Source organism: Danio rerio, chromosome 1 (genome assembly GCF_049306965.1).
Source record: "Danio rerio strain Tuebingen ecotype United States chromosome 1, GRCz12tu, whole genome shotgun sequence".
Taxonomy (NCBI): domain Eukaryota; kingdom Metazoa; phylum Chordata; class Actinopteri; order Cypriniformes; family Danionidae; genus Danio; species Danio rerio.
The window spans coordinates 33457787-33473385 of NC_133176.1; the positions used below are offsets into that span (position 1 = coordinate 33457787).

General features: G+C 33.8%; 1 protein-coding gene across 1 annotated transcript in view; it reads left to right on the plus strand.

Moving 5' to 3' along the window:
• The window catches only part of pcca (propionyl-CoA carboxylase subunit alpha), a 91750-nt gene that overhangs the window by 7146 nt on the left and 69005 nt on the right, over window positions 1-15599 (plus strand). Inside the window, 2 exon segments of the mRNA NM_001002746.2 lie at window positions 3403-3516; window positions 3930-3983. Of these exon segments, the coding sequence (NP_001002746.1) occupies window positions 3403-3516; window positions 3930-3983 (168 nt within the window).

The following is a 15599-nucleotide window of genomic DNA, read 5'->3' on the forward strand; positions in this document are numbered from 1 at the left end:
TGTTTTAATATACAGTTGAAGTCAGAATTATTAGCCCCTTTGAATTTGATTTATTTTTTTCAATATTTCTCAAATGATGTTTAACAGAGCAACGAAATTTTCACAGTATGTTTGATGATATTCTTTCTTCAGGAGAAAGTTTTAAGCACCATTTTAAGGTAAAAATTTGTAGCTTATATTTTTAAACTGTATTTTTACTAATCTATATTTTTACAACCCATTGTTATACAATAATTTGCCTAATTACCCTAACCTGCCTAGTTAACCCAATTAACCTAGTTAAGCCTTTAAATGTCACTTTAAGCTAAATACTGGTGTCTTGAAAAGTATCTAGTCAAATATTATTTACTGTCATCATGGCAAAGATTAGATTTCATTAAAAATGATACTAATTCTGACTTCAACTGTAACTTGACAGTTATTTTTCAGAATGTTTTTAAGGGTTTGACTATAAATAGTTTAAGAATTTGGGTCAGACATAAAGTAGTTTTTTTTCTTTTTTCTTATCGTGGTGTATGTATTAGTTTTTTTTCATGTTTTAAACTGTTTAGTTGTTGCCTTGAATTTTTTTAAGATTTTCTAATCAAATAGGTAATAGATGACTTATGTGGCTTTCATGACTCTGGAGTGCTGCTGTTATAAAAGGGAAAAAAAAACGTGGCCATAAATTATTAAATTCATGCTAAAGAGTTAGTATTAAAAAATTAATTAAATACAAAAAATAAAGTGATGGCATCATTTACTTGCTCTCACAAGGTTTTAAACTACACAATTGACTTTTTTTCTGCAGAAGAAAAAGTATTTAAAGAATGTTGGTACCCACAATTTGAACATAACATTGAGACATTTTTTTTAATAATTTTTAAAAAATAAATAAAATTCACAAAAGTCAAGCAGATTTGTATAAGAGTAGGCAAAATAATGGGAAAGTTTTTTAATATTAATTCTTTAAAAAAAGTATGAACATATTTATTTACTTTGAGTTCAATAAATCTGTTATGCTGATGATATCATTGAATTAAAATTCTTACATTAAATTAGAGAAATTTAAACTTCTAGGGCCTATCATAGACTTTATATTGTGGGTGATTATTCATTAAAACGTTCACACGATAATACAATCATAATGCAAATGCATATGTTGTACAGGCATTTAGTGAGGCATTTGAAATGAATAAATAGATTTGCTGAAGCAGGTCGGTCATCTGGAGGCAACTTGGTACTAATATCTAAATTAGACCCTAGTACACTTTTACAAGCATTGCAAGATAAGCACGAAGCTTTTGCTCTTCTCACCTTTATCTTTTCATGGAGTGTAATCCTCTGTTCCCATGATTGATAGCTGTCAGTTTTCTCCCCCTCCTATTCCATATGCATGAGAATTTGATAGAGGCAGTGTTTTAAACTCTGTTCGCCCCCCTGCTGTGTTCTGTGCTGGATTGGGGGAATGAAGAGGGGGGGTAGAGGTGGGGATCTTTTGCATTTGATTTGCAGCCGCCAAAGAGCATCTAAATGAAGATGTTTAAACAGAGCAGTGGGGGATAATCTGGACTCTGTATGGGGGAACAAATTGACATTAGAAGTCCGTATACTGACCCCAGGATTGGTGTTGTCAAATATTTTACTCACAGAATGCTTCTTTTAACCCTCATTGGACTTTTTACACCTTGTAGTGGCATTTCCTTAAACTTGAATTGGAAATGCATTTACTAATTTGGCATTTGTATAAAAGCATTTCTTTAAAAGTAAGCCACAGGCTATGTCTTTGGTTAACTGTGTAGGAAATCAAAGTTTATTATCCTCCCGAAAACAAATGGTGGGAAGCTGTCAAGTTTTGCAGTGCATTAAGCTTCTCAGACAGAAAGCTCGTTAAACACACAGACAATAAAAACACGTCTCTATCCGTCTCTGCGATTCAAAACATTAAAACAAAAATAAACAAGAACTAATTCATGACCAGTTTTCAAATTAGCGGTAAAATAAGGTTAAAGTTTACTGTTAACATGTTTTAATAGTGTATTATGGGCTCGCTTGTTTGTGTTGCAACTGTGCACCATTTTCGCGCAAGCTCCTGTTTACGTCAAGCTCGTTAAAAGTGAGTGAAAACGACTCTGCGTCTCCCTTTTTACACATGTGTGGAAAACATTAGCAGAGAAGCAGCAGTTGGCTAGCGAGTCTTTTCCAAACCTCCCCTGTTGATGCAGTTGTCAATATTAATGCTTCCCCATTGTGAGGTCTGTCACTCCGTCAGCTCACTGTCACAGTTGCTTCACACCGTGTGTGACGACATCTTGGCCACACAGGCAATGGATTTGAGAGGAACTGACTGGTAGCAATAAAAATGAGTGCGTTTCAAATTTCAGAATCTGGGTTACTTCAACAACCAAATCAGAAATAAATAAAAGGTGAAAAACAAACCTTTTGAAATTTGTACTTATTTCACATAAAATAAAATGTGAGTATATAAACTAAGAAAAGCTTATGATAATTAGGTTCTAGTTAACTGAACTACTGTTTTTAGATGTACAGTTAAAGTCAGAATTATTAGCCCCCTTTGAATTTTTTTTTCTTTTTTTAATGTTTCCCTAATGATGTTTAACAGAGCAAAGAAATTTTCACAGTATTTCTGATAATATTTTTTTCTTCTAGAGAAACTCCTGTTTGTTTTATTTCAGCTATAATCAAAGGAGTTTTTTTTTATTTTTTAAACACCATTTTAGGTACAAAATTATTAGCCCCTTTAAGCTATTTTTTCGATAATCTACAGGATAAACCACCATTATACAATAACCTAATTACTGTAACCTGCCTAGTTAACCTAATAAACCTCGTTAAGCCTTTAAATGTCACTTTATGCTGTATAGAAATGTCTTGAAAAATAGCTAGTCAAATATTATTTACTGTCATCATGGCAAAGATAAAACAAACCCATTATTACAAATGACTTATTAAAACTATTATGTTTACAAGTGTGTCGAACAAAATCTTCGGTTCGTTAAACAGATATTGGGGAAAAAATAAACAAGTGGTCTAATAATTCAGGGGGGCTAATAATTCCAATTAATACTCATTATTATAAGATATGTTACCACTATTTAAATATGCATAAAAACAATATTGTAAACCCCTTTACAGCCAGTCAGTATCAAGATCATGAGTTTGGTTTCTAGCAAATTGAGCACACTGGAACTGATAATTGATTTATGATGGTTAAAACATTTCAAAATACATTGCATCGACACTTTGGATGTTCAAAAAATGACAAAGTATGATGTTCAATATAGATTTCATTGTAATATATTTTATGTTTATATTAAAATTTATATGTAATGTATAAATAACAGTTTTATTTCTCTTTTTTTCTGACTTCAATTGTTTTCATGTGTGTTTTTACTCCTTCAGGTTCATGTGAAAATGGCAGATGAGGCTGTGTGTGTTGGTCCTGCTCCTACCAGTAAAAGTTACCTGAACATGGATGCTATCATGAATGCCATCAAGTTGACTGGAGCACAAGCTGTGAGTGTCTCTGCGTTTGTTTGTTTGTTTGTGTGTATGGTCATGGTATTCATTACTTAAGAAGACCACATGTACCCTCAAGTATTGATTTAATTCTTCAATGTGAAGTGCGTTTTTGTGATTATTTTAGAACTTCTGATTCAGTTTCCTATGGGTGATATGACTAGGAATAATAAACGGCAGAAAACGGTCAAACTACTGGCTCTACTAAGTTTTTCCATGATTATAAAAAAAATAGAACAATATATTAAGAAAATGTTTGTTTGCGACATCAAGCAGCATAGCAAGCTGTTTTTAACATTGAAAAGTGAATGGGACTGAAGTCTCAAGCCAAAAAGATTCCAATGGATTCCATGATATTACATGAATGCTTAGATGTTTGTAATACTTTGTAAAAGCATTATTTTTTGTAGGTTCATCCAGGCTATGGATTCCTGTCTGAAAATAAGGAGTTTGCCAAAAGATTGGTAAGTCTTCCGTTCTTCTGAAAGAGTAAGAAATAGGGACAGTAAAAAGGAAAACGAGTTGTTGGATATTTAAATGGCTTTGTGTTAGAGTTGGGGGCAGAGCTGCTCCTTCACTCATTGTTTTGCATCAGCCAATGTCCCTCCCACACGCGCACACACACACACACACACATACAAAGTTTTTGTAATTAACAACTCAGACCCCCCAGTAGTAATTTAATTAAAGGTGTGAGTTCTGAGGTGAGAAGATTATTTGCAACCCAAATAAAGGCAGAAAGGCCAAAAGGGTCATTTGAAATTCCAAATTCAATTTTACTTACAGATTATTATTGTTGAAATTTTTGGCTTTTCATGGATAATGCAGTGCTTATTAGAATGTAGCCAGTGCTCATAATTAGTTTTTTTTCTCCTTAGTTCTGAGTATACTTACATTTCTGTTACAAAGTTAGCAGATAGATAAAAAAAAAAAAAAAATGTAACCAAATATGTTCCTTCAGTTGTATGACAGTATAGTAAAATCTGCACTTTATTAAGTATTATTACAATGTATCTTGTTTTAACCAAAAAACAAAACATAATTAACTTGGCAAAACTGAATGTCCAGCAGTCATTACTCTTCTCTTCAGCGTCAGTATATAAAAAGCAAGCAAACAAACAAAAAAAAAAACACGAAAAAAGTGATTTTTAAATTTACTTTGACTTGCATGTCACTGCAGACAGTACAACAAACATTATTTAATGTGTTCCTCGTGATTTTTGTTAAGTAAACACCTATTCCAATTTTGGTTTTGAAGCACAAAATGCAACAATGAAAAAGCTGTACTTTTGCCCACCTAAGGACTTGTTTGCGGAAGAATAAGGAAGAATAGTGTCTTCAATCCCTAAATATCTTTTAGTGTTGTGAAAAGGAATGGCAACATTACAAATACACCACACATTTTCTATTGGGGACAGGTCGGGACTGCAGCCAGGCCAGTCATGCACCTGTATCCTTTTCCTCCACAGCCAGGACTTTGTAATGTGTGCAGAATGTGGTTTTGCATTGTCTTCTTGAAATATGAATGATTGTCTCTTGAAAAGAAGGCAGCATATTGTGCTCCAAAATCTCCATGTACTTTTTAACATTATTGATGCCATCACAGAAGTGCAAGTTACCTTTGCACACAGTGTTCATTTCTCCCCAAAATACCTGAAGTACTAATTAATCTAACCACAGTAAACATTTCCACTGTGTGATGGTCTATCCAAATTCCTCACAGCCCAGAGAAGTCAACAACACTTCTGGATATTGTTAACATAGGGCTTCCTTTTGGCACAGTACAGTTTTAACTGGCATTTGTGGATGTAACTACGTATTGTGGTACTTAACAAAGGTTTGCCAAAGTAGGTCTCACCATGTGGTGATATTGTATATAGATGAATGATTATTCTTGATGCGGTGCGTCCTGAGGGATCAGAGATCACTGTGGTTCAGCTTAGACTTGCGCCCTTGTTTTTTATGCACTGAAATTCCTCTAGATTCCTTGAATATTTAATTTATCTTATGCACATTTGAAGGTGAAATATTCAAATGTCTCATATCTTGCTTTGAGGAACATTGTTTTTAAACATTACAGTAATTTTCACACTTATTTGTTTTCAAACTGCCAGTCCTCTGCCCATCTGTGCTCCTAAAGGACTAGACCTTTCATGAATGCTGCTTTTGTACCAATCAAAATTCCAATCACCTGTTGATATCACCTGTTTCAAATCACTTCATTATTTAACCAGTTTATTTGATTACTACCCCTAAACGGCCCTTGTCCCAACTTTTTTTTGGAATGTGTTGCAGGTCTGAATGTCAGGAAATTATGTATATTTACAAGTGAAATGAGGTTGACCAGAAAAAAAAGACATATTTTGTGTTCATATTGTCTGCAATGAAATACAAGTCAAAGTAAATTTGGAAATCACTGCTTTCTTTTTTTTATTTGCATTTTCCATACTGTCCCAACTTTTTCACATTTGGGGTTGTAGAAGAAAATATGATATATTCATAAATACCATTGCTAAAAACCCAGTCCTATAATAGCAATGCTAAAATGACAATGGCAATTTTGTAACAACTTCACTGTCAGTTTTAATAAAATAAAAGTAATTATTTTTAGTAATTATTTTAAAATCAACAAAAACGAACTGACCCTAGACTTTTGAATGGTAGTGTAGTTCTGTTGTTCTGAACCTGTGCTGTAGTTGGTTGATTTTCAGTATTTCTGTAAGGAATAGCTCACCCAGAAATGTTCTAATCATTTTTCCATGCAGTATCATCTAATGTAGACTGGAACATTGAAACTTCAAAAAGGGCGCAGAACAAAATTAGAACCATAAAACTGACTTATAAGATGCATATAATAGCATGAAAAAGAACAAGCAGTGTAGTTTTTTAAATTCACTTTTTGTTTCCCACAAGAATGAAGTGCAATTTTGAACAAGGTTGTGATTAGTAAAGACTGAAATATAGAATTTTACCATTTGGATGAACTATCCCTTTAACCCCTGTGCCCCAAAATAATTGAGCCAAGCGCTTTGGTACCGACAAGTGCATGTGCCAACCTCCAACTGTGCCTCAGTGTTGCCATAGCAACTAAACTCAGAAGCTACCATCTTTTTTTAACCCTTCAATCGATTATGACTAAATAAGGACATGCCTCGTGCCATGGCAGGCCTCAAACACACTCAGAGAGTTCACATGGGGCCGTCACTCTTTTTTTTGATCTAGATATTTTTGCTTTTTTTAGGATTCCAGATTTCTTCTGCCAGATTTCTTCTTTTCGTGGAGTTTGCCGCATTGTTAAACAGGAAAAAAAAACAGGCGGAACAGACAGAATTTGAGAATAGAGATGAGGGAAGATAACACGCCTTTCTCTGTCTCTTTTTTTTTTCTTTCTGTTTCTTTTGTCCACACTAGTCAGTCATGGAAATTTCTCGTACAATACACGCATCTTTTGTGTTGCATGTGTTACTCTCGGCAGTGTAGTGTACAACGTGAGACTCTCCTGGCAGAGTTTTCGTTGACGTGCTTGCAAGATCTGCTTTGATATAAATCACATTCAGGCAGGAGGGAAACACACATGGAGCGTCGTCACAGCAACGGCGGACTCACGTTGATAGGTTGCCTAGAAGTAGTCGTAGATAAAATTTTTAGCTAAAAATCTAAAATAAATGAGCTTTTCTGGTGCAGTTTTAAAGGCTTTCGGCAGAACATCATACTGTTAATCAACAGAGCCTGTTAAAAATTCATCAGCGTGTCAAAATAAGTGTTAAATATTAAGCAGTCAGGGACCCAAATCAGCTCGGCTGTACCCAGATTTGTTTCATGTCTCTTCAAGGTTGTCGACTGGATTGGTGTAGAGGACACCTTTCAATTTGGCTGTTATGCTGCAGCGAATGAGTCAGAAACCACTGCTTTTTAAATCGACGGCTTTGAGGAAAATCTGCCTAGCAACTTGGAATGAACAGAGGCTGTTTTCTTTGAGGGATTTACTTTGACTCATTAGAAATACATGAGTAATTCTCTTAATTTGAGTGCATATAATCCACAAACTTCTATCTTTCCAACCCCATAGGAATTAATGTTAATTCAACACTAGATGTAATTACTTGAACTGCGTAATTTCAGCGTCACTAGTAAGACTACTTGCCTACGACCTATATATTCTGGAATGTTTTGGAGGGTGGCAGTTCATTTCATTGCTTGCTTTTCCTTAAAAGAAATTGCTAAATATGCAGATTATATCATTAGGCAAAGAGAAAACAATAAGAGGCAGCACCTGATTAGGCATTTATCCCTGTGATATTGTAAACAAACAAACAAAAAGACAGAAAGTAAGAAGTGTTTGAATGTACACTATTTATGATATGGCATTTCTGTGTAGAGTTTGCATGTTCTCCCCGTGTTCGCATAGGTTTCCTCCGGGTGCTCCGATAAATAAAGTAGTTTGAACAAAAAGCAGAAGTAATTTTTTGAGTGTGGAAGATTTCCAGTTTTTAACAATCACCCGTCTGCCGTGCATGATACAGCTCTGTACCCACTGTAATTCAGCTTTATTCATGTGGCTTAAGGCACAGGGGACACCGAGTATGTATAAGCTTGGGCAAAAGTAATTTACACTATTTGTAATACATAAGAGCAAAATGTTCTTAGATGACCTGGTGATATTTTAAATGTCATCTTATGGACTTTGTAGTATCCCATGAGGCCACATGAGAGCAGATGTGGAGTAAAACAACACACCTGATGATGTACAATAAAAAATAAAATGATTCAAAGATGATTCTTTGGATTTAATAACTTTTTTAAAGTTATGTGGTTGTAAACAATTTACTTGGGTTGAAGTTAAACAAATACATTAAGTTAAACATTACTAAGCTTTATTTGTTTAAATTCTACACATAAATTGTTTGCAACAACTTTGCAATGTTTTTCAGTGTTTTTCAGTGTAAATCACATGAAGACCATGACAAATTTAGTACAGTCAAACACATCATGAAGTGCTCAAATGGAGCAACAACACAGATTTTGAATGCCACCAGTAAGAATTCTTATTTAAAGACTTATAACAGTAATGTAAATTACCTAAATTGTTCATAGTATTTCTGCAACATTGTCTATTGTGTCTTGAATCAGTATGTAAATGCTTAGACATTTGCATTGCATTGACATTATGATTTCTTTTGTATCCTCATGATTGGCCTGCCAGCTAGAACTTAAAATGTTTTAATCAAACACACTAGAATCTATACATCTGTACTTAAAGATGAAGACCCCACTCAGTGTTTGTACTGCACAACTCCCCTTACTGTAAAACACATTTTATTGGATTGTCCTGCTTTTAATGATCCCAGAAGGCTTTTTTTTTTTAATAAAATGAACTCTTTAGTTGTTATTATTTTTTTGTTATTATAAAATGACTTTTTTTTTTTTTTTTTTACAAAGTGACACCAGGAAAACAGTTAATATCTTATTTAATTTAATTGTTTTTAATACTATATTTATTATTTAAATGTTCCTGCCTTGAAAATAGCCTTGGTTGTTTGACATGGCATTAAATAAAAATAAAATGCACAACATACTATGTATTTTACGTCTGTTCATTTAATTGTTAAACAAATTATTTTACCACATACAGAACAGTTGATTTAATGAATTTACGAAAAGTGTATATATAAATAATTTAAAAACATTTTTTTTTGAGCAACATTGTCTTGAGCTAATTTTGTGTTGAAATGGCTTTTTGGCTTGAATAATGGTATTTGTGGGACATGGGAATTAGATTTAAAAAAGTAAAAACGTTTTAAGTAAATTGATGTTTTTGTTTCTCACCACTGTCGCTACTCCATGCTTGCTTTGGGGCTTGTGGAGCTGCACATTGATGAATTTGCTCTTCAGTGTTTGTACTTCTAGCATTGAATTTTAAACCATGCTAAACTGAACTAGGCCTGTCATTATAATCAATATATCGACTTATCGTGCAGTACATGGACATGACTTCAATCATTTTTTGGTGGTGCTTGATTTTGGCACAATTTCCTTGACATATGGGGTCTTGGGGATTTGTAGACGAAAAATGGGCATCATGACACATGATTCAATCATTTCTTGTGGCATAGTTCACGACAAGTAATAGATACCATGCCTGCGACGCTTCACGACACCATCGCAGAAAGTCTAGCATGCTAATTATTTTTTCCTCTTTCTTCACATCGAGTTCCAACACATGGGTGACGCTGTGCAATAGGAGCACAAAATTCCTTGGTTATCTCAGCGGTGTGCTGCCGTTAATGAGCCGGTCAGGTAATCAAAAAATAGGCTGTATGTAAACATGGGTGGCTCACAGGTGGATAAGATCAATCATTTCTAAAATATTAAGGTGTTTTAAGCTATTTTATTTGACAGATTGGCAGAGATATGCAGACATCTATATTCTCACAACCAGTTTCTGAGTTTTCACATCCTTCCAACAGAGTTTGTTTTTCCGAGGGAATCTGGGAACATGTTCAGTGCTGCGAATACATTACAAAAGCATTTCTTGCTTATTCAAATGTGTCATTAACAGTGAAAACAGTTTGATATAGGCATCTCGGAAACTGTGAATATTTAACTTAAATATTATTTAGGCTAGATTATTATTTTAAATAACAAACCAACACAATCTCACAACAATTGTAGTTTTGGCACTAAAGCATATAGCGGGCTGGTTTTGAAGCACTTTACCTCAAAGCTTATTTGTTATTCTTTTTTTATCTAGTTAATTTACCGTTAAAATACATTAGAATTAAGACACAAACTATAGCAAATGAAATTCGTTTTAAAAAGATATCCTCTACTCTGTCCTCTACTCAACTGTGGGGTAATGATTTGTTCCACTCCCTGGAAAATAATGGATTAATTCTGTCCTATTTGCGGCAAGTTCAAAGATTGGATTTCAAAGAAAATATCTTAATATTAAAAAGGAATCATAAGTTTGATCAGCATCAGTGTATACTGAGATTGAAATAAGATTTAAAAAAATGAAATTGAGATAAGAAATATTGTTATAGCAACACTTGTGACTGCTTTGGGAAATAAAGCTCGTCGTAGATGTCACGGGATGACTGATCGTGAAGGAACTTTGAGTCTGGCGCATTTGTTACCCATGACAAGTCAAGATTTTATCAAGACAAATTGCATAATCTGACATAGTGACTTTCATAAGCGACAATTAAAATTGCGTGATCTGACCGGGACTTAAGTAATCATACAGTAAACATCATCTTCTCATCGGTGTCTAAACAGTCTCGGAGTTAGTGCATGTTAAAACATTTTCTTGGACGATTTTTATTGCTTCCAAACACTTTGCTGCATGTAAAAAGTGCCCATGCCTTGAGGTTGTTACTTTCTATGTGTGATTTGATTGGACAGGAATCATGGGACTAATTTCTCCACTTAACCAATCCCTATAGAAAAGAATAAAATAAAGTAGTGACTGCAGGTATAGAAAATAGTGGAGTAAAAGGACAGATACAGCACTAAAATGTACTCAAGGCAAAGTAAAAGTACACATTTTTAAAACTACTTAGTAAATTTCTGAGAAAAACTACTCAATTACAGTAATATGAGTATTTGTTATTAGTTACTTTACACCATTGATAGGAATACACCACCCATGGAAATTGGTAAAAAAAAACAGTGATTCACACGTTTACAGAAAGTGATAAAAGAGTAAGCATTTCATTTAAACCAGGTGTCTGCCTTGTGTTCTTTTTTAAGCTATTCCAAGTTTTAATCATGTTTTCAAGACATTTTTTCACCATGTCTCAAGCACTAAATAATCTATCTACATTTCCATCCCCCAGTCATTCTTTTACATTCCCCTATACTCATGCACGCACACACATAAATGAGTGGGCCATGCGCTGCCTTGTGTGTGTGTGTGTGTGTGTGTGTCTGTGGAAATGAAGATGTCATTACATTAGCAGTTGAATAGCGATACCCCCCACATGAATAAGAGGTGAATGAGCCCCCCATCCTGAATAGCTGCCCCCTCTGCCCGACAGTTAGTACAGTTTTACGCAGCGCAAACGATTGGCCAGAGCCCCTGGGCATGCGCAGGTTCAGCTCTGCTACTGTAGGATTACCTCTCCAGCCTCTTTAGCATGTTAAAAGGGAAGCGCTTTTCAATAGCGGAGAGGAGATTGAGTTTGAGTGGAGTGTGCATGTGTGTGTTTTCGTGCCTTTTCAATCTTTGGATGTTGTCTTGAACAAGATGTTTTCATTATCCGTGTGTTTTTTGCCCACATGCACAGTTGTACACAAGTTGTCGACATTTCCTGAGACACTCTTTTTACTGTTGTTGTAGTTGCTTACTGTTTGTTGTTTAGGCCTTTGAATGTATCACATGCACAAATACACATGAGGGAAGAGTTAAAAAAGTGACAGAAGGAGGAGAGAGATTGAGTGACATCTGAATGGGCACAGCTGTATTATTGGATTTAATTTTCCGGAGTTGGACGGAGACACAGAGAAGAGTTTGAGAGGAAGCTCTGTAGCATGACTGGGGTCACTGTAATTTGACAATGCATAGAATTAGCAATCACATGTTGTCCTATTGAACGACATTCCTTGTCTTGTTTTCAGGAAAACGCTAGGCTTTTTAAAAATTATTTATTTATTTGTTTGTTAATTTGTTTATTTATGTTATTTACATTTTTTGTTTTGTCTTGCATGTTTGTTTTTTTATCAACTTTTTTGTTTTTTTTATTTTGTTTTTGTAATTTGTTTTGTTTTGTGTCATCTATTTTGTTTTGGGTTTTATTTGTCTCGATATCTGATTGCATTACTTGTGTTTGTTTCCTTTGTCATTTTTTATTTAGATTTTTGTTTCGTCACCTGTTGCTGTGATATCAATTTAAAAAGACAGACTTTCACTGCTTGTTCAAACTACTTATTTTAAATTAGTTGAAAAACAAATTTCTTTAGGCTTTTTTGGGGCAACTTATTTTATTTTTCAATTCATCAAAAATGATTAAAGATCACATGAATTTGTCACAATTTTGGCATGATTTCCTTAACATAGGATGTCATGGGGATTCATAAACAACAAATATGTGTCGTGACACAAGATTCAATCGTTTCTTCTCATGTAATGTGGCATAGTTCACTTCACAACAACGATACCATATCTGCGACACCTTACAACACCATCGCAGAAAGTCTAGCATGTTAAAACTTTTTTTCTCGTTCTTCACAACGAGTCCTGTCACATGGGTGACATTGTTATAGGACCACATGATTTCTCTGTAATATCAGTGAGTGCTGCCGTTAATGGCTGCTCAGGTAATCAGAAAATAGGCTGCATATTTACTTATGGGAGGCTCACGGGTGGATTTTGGGTGGATAAGATCAATCATTGGTTATGCAAACTTTAACTACCTTTTCTAAAATATTAAGGTGTTTTAAGCAATTTTATTTGACAGACTGGCACAAATATGCAGATATCTTCATTCTCACAAGTAGTTCTCTCATCCTTCCAACAGAGTTCATTCCTCCGAGGTAATCTGGGAAAATGTTTAGTGCTACGAATACATTGTAAAAGCATTTCCTGCTTATTCAAATTTGTCATTACTATGAAAACTGTTTAATACTGCTTCACCTCAAAGGTTTTTTGTTATTCTTGTTTATAGATAACTGACCAACAAAATATATTTTAAAAATAATAAAAAAAAATTAAGAAAACAATATTAGATTAAAAAGATAATTATTCTGATAATAATATACAAATTATATTTTTGTACCCATCCACTACTCAACTGTGCAGTAATTATTATTATTTTTTTTTCTGTGAAAAATAAGGATTTAATGAATGCTTCACTGTGATTGTTGTATCACAACAGCACAGTTATATATTTACCTGAGTTATATATTTGCTCTATTTTTAAATATGTCATTATTTTAAAGATTTTGGGCCCTATCATACACCCAGCGCAATGTGGCGCAAGGTGCGATGCAATAGTTGTTTGCTAGTTTCAGCTTGGCGCAAGAGTCGTGTTGAGACATTGCACCACGCTGTTTAAATAGCAAATGCATTAGCGCTCATTTGTGCGCCCATAGGCGTTCTGGTCTAAAAAGGAAGGCGTTCTGAGGCGCACTGCTGGTGCGTTGCTATTTTGTATCCTAAACTAAAATAGATTTTTCAATAGACCAAAACAAAGCCGGTTTAAAGTCCAGCGCAGAGTTGCGCCTCGCTTACAAAGTGCTTAATACACACAAGATGTAGAGCAATACGCAAATATTATTACATATGAAAAAAAAATATTAAGGATATATATAGGATATAATAAGAATATATATAGAGGATATAAATATAAATGATTAAAATATTACAAAACATATTATTTTCTTGCCTACATAAATATGAAAAATCACTGCTTTTATTCCTTCTTCATCTCGGGAGGCTTTTTTAGTTTATTCAAAACAATTTGCTTTTGTATAATTTTAGTATTATTAGCAGTATTATTTATTATATCCATATTTATATTTATTTTATTAAAAACAAGCTTAGATCTGCCCACCTGCAGGTTTTAGAACATATGGGGCACAGCTTGTGTTTTAGGATATAACTCAGGTTTTTATACACTTCGTTATTAATGTTCATTTATTTGTTTGCTGGAAATTAGAACTGAATTTAGAAATAGTTTTAAAAAACAAATATTTGCGCTTAACAAAGGAGATTTATTTTTTATAGGCTAATAGATGTCTGTGCGTAAAGGTTTCCCTATCCATGAGAGCGAAAGTGAAAATAGATCATTTATCTCTCATTCTCGCGCGTAGATGCTCTGTTTAACTGTTTTCTTGCTAGTGAAATGCTCAGTTTTTCCACTTACACTTACTTTAAGTCATGTAAATAGCAAATACGCTTATGGCGCAACGCAAGGCTCTTAAAGGGAATCGGAGATGAGACTCTGATTGGTTTATCCTCAGAACACACCTATAACTCATTAAGAAAAAAAACTCAACCGTTTGGTTGAGTAAAAAATGCATTCTGACACGCCCTGAAAGTGTTTGCGCCCTGCGTTTTGCACTTTGCGCATGGACTGTCAAAATAGAGCCCTATGTCTTGAGCATCTAATTTTTCAATGCAGCTGCTTATGTGCTTTCATTTTCTCCGTCTCACTTGCGGCAAGTTTAGGCAAGAGAGTGTTTAATAAGAAACCCTGGCAGGAAAATATACATTTAGATTTTAATATTTAATAGTTGCATTATATACTGCATTTATTAGTTGTCTGCAAGCATCAGTGTTTTTTGAGATTAAAATAAGCAATAAAAAAAAAAAAAACATAATCTGACAAATTTAATTTCATAACTCACAGTAAAAATTGTGTCATCTGACTGGGGCTTAAGTTAACTTAATCTATTTGTGATGTGACAACATAGAGCAATTGTGTGTAACCCAACATTATGGTTCAGTCAATATATCATTTCAACACCAATATTGCAATGTGATAATTCGCAATAATCACATCGCAAGATATATGCAATGTTGAGTTTGTATTATAACTTATCATTTGGATGTGTTTTTGATTGCATAATGATTTTAAAAACATTCAGGCATAAGAAAAATTGTACCACTTGTGACCTTAACTACGATTAATTGTATTGAATTTTTCTATTTTTTTATTATTCAGTTACTGTACGTAATTACTGTTAGACTGAGGACATGATAAAACACTTGTCTTTTAATTGTATCTTTTTCTTGACTATATTTAGAGATTGTTATGCATGAAAATACTCACAACATAAAATACAGAAATGCACTCCAAATAGCACAGAGCACAACGAAAAAGTGTCGTGGAAATTTATAGATTTTTAGAGTTATTATATTTTAAGGAGATTATAAACTGAACATTATAAATTTTTCCAAAAAGAGATATTAAGTCATCTGCTGAAATCGTATTCGTATTAAAATAAGGGATCTTCTGTTAATTACATATCCGTTTTCAAACAAAAAAATTAAAAATAAGAAAACAGCTTTACTTGTTTTTTTATCGATATTTTGGGTTGATTTTCGTTTTTTGGTTTAGGACAGGAAAAGGGATAAA